At 29.5% G+C, this 12948-nt stretch overlaps 1 protein-coding gene across 1 annotated transcript; it reads left to right on the forward strand.

Moving 5' to 3' along the window:
- Positions 1-3265: 3265 nt before the first annotated feature.
- MONOS_12559 (Arl3a) lies at positions 3266-4198 on the forward strand. The gene is made up of 3 exons (XM_067865189.1): positions 3266-3539; positions 3615-3702; positions 3751-4198. Exons 1-3 carry the CDS (start codon positions 3279-3281, stop codon positions 3948-3950), a joined length of 549 nt encoding a protein of 182 aa, XP_067721547.1. The 5' UTR covers positions 3266-3278; the 3' UTR covers positions 3951-4198.
- The last annotated feature ends 8750 nt before the right edge of the window (positions 4199-12948 follow it).

A 12948-nucleotide genomic window follows, 5' to 3' on the forward strand; every position in this document is an offset into this window, starting at 1 on the left:
TGCAAAAATTTTGATCTTTCAATAATCAACTTCGAAAAAATATAATAATTCAATAATTCGTTTAAAATGCTATTCCAACTTATGTTATCGAATACATGAGTTATATAATGCGAGTATGCATGGTTTTAACAATTAAAAATTCATTTTTCCCAATATACAAATCATAAAAGCTTCATCAAATTTTTTCTTTGTTTCTTCGCAATTGAAGGTTGTTTCTTTTAAACTGAAGCACCAACAACAACTTCTGTTCCATTTTGATTAGTCCTCGTTAGGTAATTACTGCTTTTTTCGTTTTTAGCAACAACAATTTCCAAACAATATTGTTTTTCATTTTTCGCCTTGTTGATAAACAATGTTAAAAATCATAAACAAGAAATATATAAAACACTGAACGTTAAAAGGTATATATGGTTCTTTTTCAAGATTTCGTTTTTAATTAAGAACATTTAATATTATTTCAAAATTTTATTTTTGGATATTTTTCTTCTTATTAAACCGATCACACAATCTATTTTTAATTCCTTCAACACTTAAAACCTTTGGCCTTTGTCTGTTTTAATTTTTATCCCACTTCATCCAAACGATTACTCACAAACTTAATTTCTATTTCATTTGTGATAGACATTTATTCTCTTACGTTCCAATCAACGGCTTTATCTTCCAGCTCGCTCAAAACGTCATCAACGAATTTATCATCTCTTCCATCAACAGATCCGACAAATCTCTCTTTGTCTTCAACACCTCCTTCTTCCACCAAACGTGCTCTTTATCAAATGCTTCTATGATACACGAAGGATCAGAAAATAACAGAGAAAAGTCAGGATGATTTACTTCATTCGGACTGAACAGCAACAAATTTGAATGGTGCATATGGTAAAATACAAATGACGGAAATGATTGGGGTGGAGCACTTCAAGTTGTTTGCGAAAATGCCAATCTCACAATCACTTCTTGTACATTCATCAAATGTTCAACTTATGGGGAAGGAGCAGCGTTGTTTTGTTATACTTTGTTGAAAATCAGCATCACAAAATCTAATTTCACAAGTTGTTCGGCTTTTTATGGAGGAGCTGCAGAAATAATATATCCTCAATCCAATTCTGTTTGGACATTCTCAGAAAACAGAGTGGAAAGTTGTTCAATAACAAATTGGTGCGGAACTGGTAGGTATTTTGGTGTTGTCGGAACTCTAACAACTCTTCAATTTCTGTTTTCGAAATGCAAGTGCATCTCAAATTCAGGTGGTGATTCTGCCGGTTCTTTAACATTTTATAATCCTCCGCAAAATAAACCAAGTCAATTTTCAATCAATGATTGTCAATTCATCAATTATAAATTGAACTCTTCTTTAACATATGGAGTTGCCGCTATGTGTTTTTATCCTCCTTTTTCCTGGATGAGCGGGTTCAAATTCATTACATATTGTTTCTTCGATGGCAACACCGCCAAAAATGGAGGAGGAAACGATGTGTTCTTTAATGGTAATTCCATAGCTCAATCTCCGTTTGAGAATTGCGGATCAACAACAGCGTCAAAAAGAACGTGGAATGCAGAAACAGCTGACAACGCTGAGAACAATGGTTGGCTTTCCCTCTTCGTTCAGAACAAAATCGTCGCAAGCAATGGAACTGGTACTGGTGCCTGTGGCAGACCCCAACAGATCCCATGTTCCACCATCAAATATGCACCCAATAAATCACATTTCTTCAAAAATCATCTTTAATGGACATCGGCTCAATCTTCTCCATCGTAAATTGCACCATGAGCTGCTTTTTCTTTTGACGCAAAACCTTTCAAACTCCATCAAAATGGGTGTTCATCTCATTCACCAAATCCATAACAAAAAATTCCTTCATAATGAAAAACAAACCACTTTTTCTTTTTTGTGCAATAAAAGTTGAATCGAAGAATGAATAAAAAAAAGAGAGAGAGAAGAATGTTGAAAAAAGAATGGCAACGAAAATTTTTGAAAAGGCAAAAAGATTACAATTAAAAAAAAAAGTCGGAGTTTGAAATATGTTGAGGACGAAGCATCAGGAGACTGAAGGGAATGAAGGCTCCAATAAAGAGATTTGCGAGGTGAAAAGAGAGTATTTGTTTTCAATAAAAGTGAAAGAATGCTATGGAAAATTTTGAAACTTGCATAAGAGAGAATATGAGGAGAATATAATTTAGAAAGTTGGAAAGTGAAAAATGAACATGAAAATTTTCAACAATGTTGCAATTTCAACATCATTTTGAAACGTTAATTGCGATTGAACACAAAAAGCAATCAAATCCAAAAATAAAGTTTTTTTTTCGCAACAAAATAGATAAAATTTTTCCATTTTCAATTGATTATTAAAGTGAATTTGATAATAATCTAAGCAATTAATTATTCTTTGTTAAAAAGCTCAAAACTGTAAATTTTTCGCAATATTTTCAAAATTGTTTGTGCACAATTTTGTGATAATTTGTATTCAAATTACAAACAATGTTTCAGATTTGGCAACCACCAATTTAAAAAATTAGTTGTTTCTTTTGATCAAAGAAAAAAATTTATGTTTTAAAAGACATCTTCAAATTGGAATTGTTTTTGTGCGTTCCATTTTTGAGATACACGGAAATGCAACCTGAATTTAGTGATTTTTTCATCACAGCAATGAACAAAAAACATCTAGAATGCAAATCTGTGCAGATATCAGCTATCTGATTAAAAACTGTTCTTAAGAATTTTAAAAAATCTTATATCCCAAGAAGAGAAAACAAAAATTGAAAATAAATCGTATATTAAGTTCTTGTACAATGACAGAAAAAAATATTGACTGGGTTGAAAAATCTTTCCAACATTCCTCTTGAAATTTATATTTTCTTCAACAATATATGTTTGAGTTGCAACTGGAAAATAAAACCTTTCAAAACACAAAATTTTTAAAACATAATTCTTATTTAATCCTCAAATTATCTTTTTCTTTTTCCATTCTATCAATTGTGAAATTGAAGCGCTCCTGCTTATCACAAATATGCTCCACATTTTTTTTGCACACTCTTCACTTGACTTTACGAAGAAAATACATCAAATGTTTTCATATGTTTTTATTTATTTCATTTTTCAGTGATGAGCTTGGTTTATTCAATGATTCAACAAAATCATAACATTGGAACTCGATAAAAATTTGAACAAATCTTTCTTATCTTTCAATAATTTCACCAAGTAATGATAAATGCATTCGTCAATTAGATGGAAAATGCTAATTCATCTTTTTCAAACAATTTATAATGGACGAGAGATCTTTTTTATGGGGTTGTTTTCTTTTTTAAGTCGTCTAAAGGCACAAAAAGCAAAACTTCGTGTTCTTGTTCTGGGATTAGACAATGCAGGAAAATCTACAATATTAGCATCGTTGGCGGACGAGGAAATTTCTACTGTTACACCAACAGCTGGCTTAAATATAAAAACTGTACAACATCAAAAATATGAGCTTACAATGTGGGACATTGGTGGACAAAAATCGATTAGAAAATACTGGAAAAAATATTACAAAGATACAGATGCAGTTGTTCGTATTTTAGTTCTTTTTCATGAAAAATCAAAACTTTTTAATGAAATTTCAATTTACTTTTTTTCTGTGCAGATCTATGTTGTTGACAGCTCTGATGTTGCTAGAATTGGTGAAACTTATGCAGAATTTTGTCAGCTACTTCTAGAGCCGCAATTAAGTGGTTTGCTTTTTGAAGCCTTTTTTTGTTAATTATTTCTTTAATTTACAGGACATCCAGTTCTCGTTTTCGCAAATAAACAAGATTTAAGTTCCGCACTAACTCAGGCAAAAGTGGCAGAAGAATTACATTTGCCATCAATTTCGGATCGACCTTGGCAAATTCAAGCATGCTGCGCTAAAACCGGAGAAGGACTTAAAGAGGGGATGGAATGGATGTTGGAAGCTGTTTCAGTGATATCATCGAAATGACACTTCGATTCTTAAAAGTTAATGAAATTTTGGATTTATTTAATTAAAGTTTTAAAAGAAAAGTAATTTTGAAAATTGATTCTTCAAAAATTATTCTTGTTACAAATTTTGATAAAAATGCAAAAAGAAACATATATCTAAATTAGCATGAATGAAAGCATTCTTTCATATTATTTTTTTAGATTAATAGGAATATTTTTAAATCACACGTTTTTAAACAATTGTTATAAAAATTGGGTTAGAGTTTTTTCTTGTTCATTTTTCTAAATACTTGGCTGATCCTTTTTGAAATCATACTTTCGTTCGAGTTTTGATCAAAAATTTAATCTCAATGGGATTTAGAAAAAAATGAGTTGAAATAGTGAACACTTATTGTTAATGACATTGCTACTGCAAAAACAAATTTTTATTCAAATCCCATTGAAAACAAAATTTTGATCAAAACTCGAACGAAAGTATGATTTCAAAAAGGATCAGCCACTTATTAAAAAATGAGGTTTTAAAAATGTAAAAAAAAATCAAATTTTTCGAATAAAATTATTTCAGAATTAATGTTTCAATACTTTTCATTTTTCCTTCAGCTCGATTCATTGAATCACACAGTTAATCATTATCAGAATCGTCACAATCGATTTGTTTCAAATTTTCTTTTCTCCGTTTTCTTTTCTACAACAGCTGCTCTCACTTCATTTTATTTCATTTTCGTTCATTTCAATTATCGAATTAAATTTTCAGCTTTAAATGATTTTTCGGTTTTTGTTGAAGACTTTCATCAATTAAATTTTTATATGCAGATGTTTTATCTTCAATCTAAACTGAAAACATTCACATCAAATATTATCAACGTTGGTGTTAATCACATTTTTGTGTGCAATAACATATCTCGTACGTTTTCATTCATTTTCCATGGTTCATAATAACTCGGCTGAATAAGAATGTTTACAATTATTTTTCACGATGAGTGGATTTTTAATTTTGAAAAATCGATTTTTTGATCAAAAATTGCTTATATTCGAATTTCAAATAATTCTTTTGTGACATGACATGTCAAAAATCATTTATCTGTCACAAAGAAAAAAGAAAGAAAAAATTCGAAATTCGAATTAACAATCAAATCTATCCTTGCCCTCTCCTTTGTGCGATCTTTCAAATGTCTCCATATCTCAACATTTCACTTAACTCCTCCATTTCCTCCTTCATCCCGTCTCGTTCCAACAATCTCCACAACACTTAATGTTCTCAATCTCCATCCATTTTTCATCACATTTGCAGAAACCAATTTTCCATCAATCTCTTTCTTCAGACATATCAACACCTTTTCCCACTGCTGCTTCATGGTGCATTTGCCCATCTGTCGTCTTTTCTCTTTTCGCATCTTTCATATCTTCCGTTGCTTTTTACTGAAATTCTTTGTAGCAAAATGCAGCTTATTTAACTTCCATCACAAACAATCAATATTACATAGAAGTTCATTTTATGTTAACGAGCATTGATTTGCGGTAAACAAAACACTCCTTTGAACCTTTCATTTCCCCAACATGTAGATTTTTCATTGTTTCTTCTGTTGGACATGTTCATTTTCTTCCCCAGCTGCGCTGAATATCCTTTTATCTGTTAAACTGCTCATCTCCTTGCAAACTTCCTCCTGCATCCCTTGAAGCAAATAATTAAATGTCAATTTCATCTTTCTCCTCATCGTTTTCGATTCTACTTACTTTTTTTGTTCATCGTTTCTTCTCATCTTGCTTTTTCATGACTCTGTTCGAGTTTCTTTTGCACTGCATGTTCACTTCCATCCCGCATCACTTCCTTCCTTTGAAAAACAGTGTCAATAACATCAATCATTTTTTCAATCGTTTTGTATGTGACATGAATAAAGGAAAAAAAAACATAAGATTATAATAACTATATTTCTTTTAATAAAAAATAATAAATACCATATTCGCCTTTAGAAATTGTTGTTTTTGACTTTGCACTAAATGCAACACGATAATTGTGTGAACGCAAGAATATGTTTCGAATAGAAAATCAGAAAAATATTACGAAATTTTTCTCAAAACAGGAAGAAAATTTCCCCAGAAAACAGTGATAATATTTTTTCTTTAACAATTTCGAAGATGAAGATTTTCTTTGTTCATTAAAAAGTTTGTAAATTGATATTTTATTAGATCAGAATAGAACTTTAACAATTTTGTTCAATAAATTACAAATATTAGATCAATTTGAGTTTTGTCCAACTTTTTTGAATTGACTGAATCAATTCTGATTTGGCTCAATCTTGTATATTATCAAGAATTAAAAATCTTTATGACAAATATGATCAATTATGATAAATTTTAAACTTTGATTTTGTTGTATGACAGTTTATTTTAATCAACATTTTTGTCTATAATTCGCACGGCAGTTTGTTATATATTATTGGTGTGTATTTAGCTCTTCAATGTGAAAAAATATGAAAATATTGATGTTATTTTTATTGTTTTATCGTTCCAGACAGCCTATGGCAAATGTTTTTGCTGCTTAAAACTTTTATAATCAACGTATTTTTTTTAATTTCTCCTTATCTTAAATTTCTCCTTATTTTTAATTATGTTAAAGAAATATATGAAGTGTTCCAATAAAATTTTCGTTGTAGACAAATTTTTTGAAACTATTTTCGTTTACCATAAACATATAACTTATTACAAAAGCTTTTTATAACATTGTGAAGTTCATATAAATTTCAATAGTGGTTGTTTTTTTGATTTCTGATTTATTTTAAATTTTGTTTTATCTGTAATGATTAATTGCATTTAGCATTTCAAATCAATCATCAATTAAGAATAAAAAAAGAATATCATTGAATACTTGTGTTTTAATAGTTTGAACAACAGCAACAGTTGAATATCGATTTTTTTAAACATTGAATCGGTGAAGCTTCGCTTTAAAAAAAAAATCACCGACAAATTGATTCAAATGCATTTGGAATGCATTGTTTAATGGAAATCTTTTGATAATAGAGAGCAAAAAAACAATCAAAAAAGATGATCATTTTCACAAAAGAGAATCAATCAACATTGACTCAATCAATTCAAACAAAAACAATTCATATCAAATTTTTATCTTTCTTTTTGGCTTTGCTTAGGCAACGCCATGTGATTTATCCAAACTGAATAATGTCTTTCAAAAACATTATGAGTCTTGAAAAACAAATAAACATTTGTGACAGTATTTTTTTTAATTTTATGAAAAAATCAATAATTTGTTCCAAACTATTTCAACTTTGAATTAATGGAATTGAAGCATTCTCGTGAAAAATAAAACAAAGAAATTTCAATATGTTGAGAAAAATTTTTGAAAGCACTCAATGGAACAAAAAACATAAAGTAAATTATTTTGTACCATTTCAATTTTTTGATTAAAAATTTCGACTTCTTCCATCAACAGTGCGCTGATAACAATTTGAAGCACTAATAACAATTTAATAATAAAATTTTTAAATGCCTTTTTATCTGTTTCAAAATTAACTTAAACCTAATAATAATAATACAGTTTGCACAAAAAATACCGGACAAGATCGATTTCTCAATAACCGCAAGATGAATAATTCTGACAATATTCCTCAAAATATATCTCATCAATGAAAACTCACATGATATACAAGACTTTCAAAATATCTTCATTGGCGCTCAGAAATATCAATTTTTTAAATATCGGAGAAATGGAATTTTGAGTTTCTCCGAAATTCTAATAATTATTTATTTCTGAGCTCAAGTGAGGCTGTTTTGATAGTTTTGTATATCATGTGAATTTTCATTAATGAGATATATTTTGAGGAAAATTGTCAGAATTATTCCTCTTGCAGTTATTGTGAAATCGATCTTGTCCGGTATTTTTTGCGCAAACTGTAATAATAATAATAATAATAATAATAATAATAATAATAATTATATAAGTGAACCTTAATAAGATATGTCTAAATTTTTTTGAAAAGTTCCTTTTGTGAAATTTTCTAATAAAATAAAAATTTCATATTTCGATCAAATTTATGTTCCCAATTATGAAACTTCACAAAAAATGTAATGATAACATTCTTTTGGATTTATTTCCATTTTGGTGAAGTTTCATAATTGGGAACAAAAAATTGATGAAAATATGAAATTTTTATTTTATTAGAAAATTACACAAAAGGAACTTTTCAAAAAAACTTAGACATATGTGAATGTTTGACGTTATGGTTTGAAAAATATTAAGATGGGCTTCATTTTCATTATTGTTTGAAAGATTTCATACCACTTTCTCAAAAGAGAAATGTTAATAACACTTCGACTTATATCCATTGAAGTGTAATAAACAGATCAGTGATGTTTCTTACGGTAGAAAAATGTTTTTTGTCAATTATCCTCACGTTCAAATCAGTGCATCATATATTATTCAAATTTTGTATACTTATTATTCGAAATTGGTCAACTAATTATTCAAAATTAATTAAAATCAGTATATTTTGAAAAAAATTATTTTGATATAATATGATCACTGGCTGAGTGTCAGAAAGTGATTAAAATGTTTTGTTCTTTTCATTATTCTTAGAAAGGATGAAAAATTGAACCTTTAATATTATTATTTGTCGAAAAACATGAAGTTTTTTGATTTTTCAGAAAAAATTCATCACCATAGAAATCGGATTATTTTCAAATGAATAAACCTCACATTGCTTAACAAAACATCATTCAATCAAAATATTTTATTTGTGTCAATTTTACAAACTGGAAACAAGAATTTTTTATCAGTGAATAAATCCATAAATGAATTTTCGGAGTTCTCCTATTGTTATTTATTGTTTATCTTAAGATTTTTAATTTATATAACATTTCATGATCGAATTATTCATTATTTTTCATAGTGAGGTGAAATAATACAAATATTATCCGATTTCTATGGTGATGAATTTTTTCTGAAAAATCAAAAAACTTCATGTTTTTCGACAAATAATAATATTAAAGGTTCAATTTTTCATCCTTTCTAAGAATAATGAAAAGAACAAAACATTTTAATCACTTTCTGACACTCAGCCAGTGATCATATTATATCAAAATAATTTTTTTCAAAATATACTGATTTTAATTAATTTTGAATAATTAGTTGACCAATTTCGAATAATAAGTATACAAAATTTGAATAATAAATGGTGTATTTGTATTTCGTTAATATCAAATTTTTTGAATTTTTATGCAATTCTTTCTTTTTTCTTTCAGATTTGTTTGAGTTGAAAGAAGGATTTTCGTGCCAAGGAAGATTAAGAGGGATATTTTTTGAACAATGAAAAATGAAACATAATTTGAAATCTTGAGAAATAAATAATGTGATTTATGGTTAATTATGATGATCTTTTCTTTGGTATTGCTACATATCCGGCAATGTTAATTGATGAAAAATCCAATCAAGCAGTGCAAAAGTTCAATTCTGTTAAAGTTAACTCAAAAAAACAGATTGATCTTGACGTGAACAAAGGAAAAGTTAAAGCAAAATCAAATTGTCATCGAGACATTTCTTTAGATGTTATGAAAAGCGTATCTGCCTACCTTGTTGTATTGACGCACACATTATTTTTTGGGAGAACTGAATATAAAGATTACGTTGCACATGGTGATGAGTATAAATGGCACGTATGTGCATTTTATACATCATTTGTCCGATGTGCAAATGCAGTTTTCATGATGGTTTCTGGTATATTACTCCTTCATCCTTCTCATTTGAATGACTCACCAGACGTTTCACTGAAAATGTTCAAAAAAAGAGGTATGAATTATTTGATTTGGAATATTATACGCCGCTACGATAGTTTGAAAAAAATGAACTGGAAATGTCAATTTAAGGATTCACTTTATTCATCAACACTACGAATAATTAACGGAGAAGGTTCTTTCTGGTATTTGTACACTCTCTTGTTTGTTCATCTGGCAACTCCCTTCTTTCAGGCGACACTCAAAACAATCACGCGAAGAACGTATGAATACTGTTTGCTTTCGTATTTTCTTATGTATCAAGGATTGAATGGATTACGATTGCTGATGAATGGATGGACTTTGAGCACACGATTCACAAATATGGCTTTTTTCGTTTTAGCTGGTCCGTATATTTATAGTTTTGCTGAAAAAGCATCTCATCCTGAAATTGTTTCGGGATACCATTTTGTAAAAGATGAAGATGGGATTTTCAAAAAATTGACCTGTATTAATTGGAAAAAACCTTGGGCCAGAGCTGTTTCTCTCTTCGTATTTATCTCAAGTGTTTTACTTATGTATAAAATTTGGTCTTACAGAACCACTCATGGTCTTCCAAATGGTGCTTTTCTTTTGCTTGATCACAGTCCATTTAACACAGTTGCAGCATTTTCTTTATTTTTATTCCTTTATGGACGTTATTCTAATTGGACGCCAACATCAAAATTTGGAAAACTTCTGTACAAATTTTTCACTTCAACAGGATCATGCACTATGGGGATATATATGTTGAACGAATTTTTTATTTACCGTCTGATACCATTTGTTATTCCGAAATGGACCGGAAAAGAATTAACCAGTTTTAATCCATGTTGGTTCCCTCTTTTCGTCGCTGCGATAGTGTATTTGATATGTTGGATTCTAACTCTCATGGCTAAAAGAATTCCTTTTTTTTGCGAACTGTTAATTTGATTTGTTTATTTGTATTTCAGGACATGTGATTATCTTTTCTCTAATGTTCTCGCTATCTTTATATTCCATTTATCTTGTCTTTGTGTTTTCAAACTTTTTCAAAATGGTATTCCGATTTTTTCTTCAAAGTAGTTGATCAGTGAATGAGTACATGCTGTATTGCATTTCTTATTTTTATCTTGAATTCACTTATTCAGCAAGATTCTATAATGATGCTATTTTACATTGAAACGATGAACATTGATTATCCTTTTTTCAATGCTGAATGATTATTAACTGAGATTTTGTTTCCAGCTCCACTTATCACTTTTTGAGATAAACTCCATATCTATATTCATAGACAATGAAAAGAAATGTGTGTTTCATTTTTTGATTAAATTTCTTTTATGAAGAGTTTCTATGTTTTGTTTTCACTAAGATCATCGAGATGAATGTTCAAATCATCAAACTTTGTTTTAGATTTCTCAAGCATTCATAATTTTTTCTATCTCGCTTTTTCATGAACTGAGGATGATGTGGATTGCGATCATTCAAACATGTTTTGGAAATGAAGATGATAACGTATATTTGAAGAGTCAGTCGATTTCACTGAACAAAAGCAAATAAGTGAAAAATAAACCTTGACAAACTCTTCAAAACATTTTTTAATTGTTTTGAAGAGTTTGTTTTCACAAGATCAGTTTTCTTGAATGCGGTTGCAGTCTTTTGATTTATTATTTGAAAAAGAAAAAGAAAGAAAGTTCAAAAAAGATATGGGCCACAAAAAAGAAATAAATTCCATTGATTGGCTTTTTCGTGATGAATAGATTAAGTATTCTATTGATGAATACAAAAAAAAAGATTTCCTTTCTCTGACATTTGATTCACTTTTCGAAAATGCAATAATGACAAGTGTATGTAATTTTTTTATGGACCTACATTACGAGCTTTTTCAAGACAGGAATTCTCTTTAGTATGCATGTTGCTATCCAAGTCAAATGGAATCCAAGAACTGCAACGAGAGGGCAAAACCACAGTGGATTCATCTTGAAGAAATCAATTTTTAACTTAATTGGGAATAAATATTCTGTGACGAAAACATTTATGAAATATTCATTAAATAGGTATATTCCAAATGTGCATGAACCAACAGAAGATATGAAGCTCGCTAGAATTTTATCTAGGAATGTTGTTGGAGTCCAATTTGATGCAAATGCATTTATCATGCAGAAAAATGAAACATAAGATACTGGAATTAAGCTGCTGTACAGTTGATAAATATTTCCGAAAAATGGATTTTTAAAATAGTGCCCAGATATGACTGTTAATCCAAAGTTAAGCAAGCAAGAACTGACAAAAATCAAAAGGCAAGCTACACCAGTTCTTGAACTTTGCCAATTAATCCGTTTTATCGAATGGAAATATCCATCCTCTTCAACCCATTTCGGATGTGGCCCATGAGGATTTTTTTGATACTCCATGATCGTCCATATATAATGCCCCAGCAAAAATGAGAGCAAGACCGAAAAAAAGAAATCATTCACAGCCAAGCACTTCATTAAAGTTAAAAATGTTTTGACACAGTGAGTTGTTATCCATATCGCAATGATTGAAAATTCCAAAGATTTTCTTGTTGTTGCTTGGATTGCCTGCCTCACAAATGGGACAAATAGAAGAATCTTCATCACAACTTGCAGATACCAAAATGTTCCAGGATAAATGAAAAATCCTTCGATTATATTTTTTATTCCCAAGAATTTCGTTTTCATTTTCAATCCGTCGCTAATTCTTTTTCTGTGATAGGGAATGCTCCAGAAAACATATTGAATAAGTCTTCGAAATACATATTTTAAAGTGCTAGTTTCTGGCTCTTTCAATCTTCTCGGAGATAGCATTATCAATCCAGTCACCATCATGAACATATGTGATCCAATTCTTCCAAATGCGCACCAGAAATTTGCCCATAGCCAATAAGGCAACAATTTGTTCGATAGATAATATCCATATGCAAAACGTTGTTTCTGGCATGCATGGCTCATGTTCACAGAAAAAGCAGCACAACATTTTACAAAGTCAAGAGTCCAATTTCTTGCCTTTGCTTTATTTTCTGAGTTATTCAACGAATTCAATTCAGATGTTTGGCTTTGATGTAATTTGATTTTTTTCTTAAGATTTGGATCTTCATTTATTGCGGCTTCTGCAATTTGTAATCGATCTTGAACACCTGAATGACTGATCTCCAAGTCCGCTTTTTGTTCATTGAAACCGCCTTTGCAATTGAAAAAATGATTTGGAAAAAACAATTTTTTGAGCAACAAATGTTCAAAATCAAGTTTCACACTTTT

This window comes from Monocercomonoides exilis (assembly GCF_001643675.1).
Source record: "Monocercomonoides exilis strain PA203 chromosome Unknown scaffold46-794033, whole genome shotgun sequence".
In the NCBI taxonomy this organism is placed as follows: domain Eukaryota; phylum Preaxostyla; order Oxymonadida; family Polymastigidae; genus Monocercomonoides; species Monocercomonoides exilis.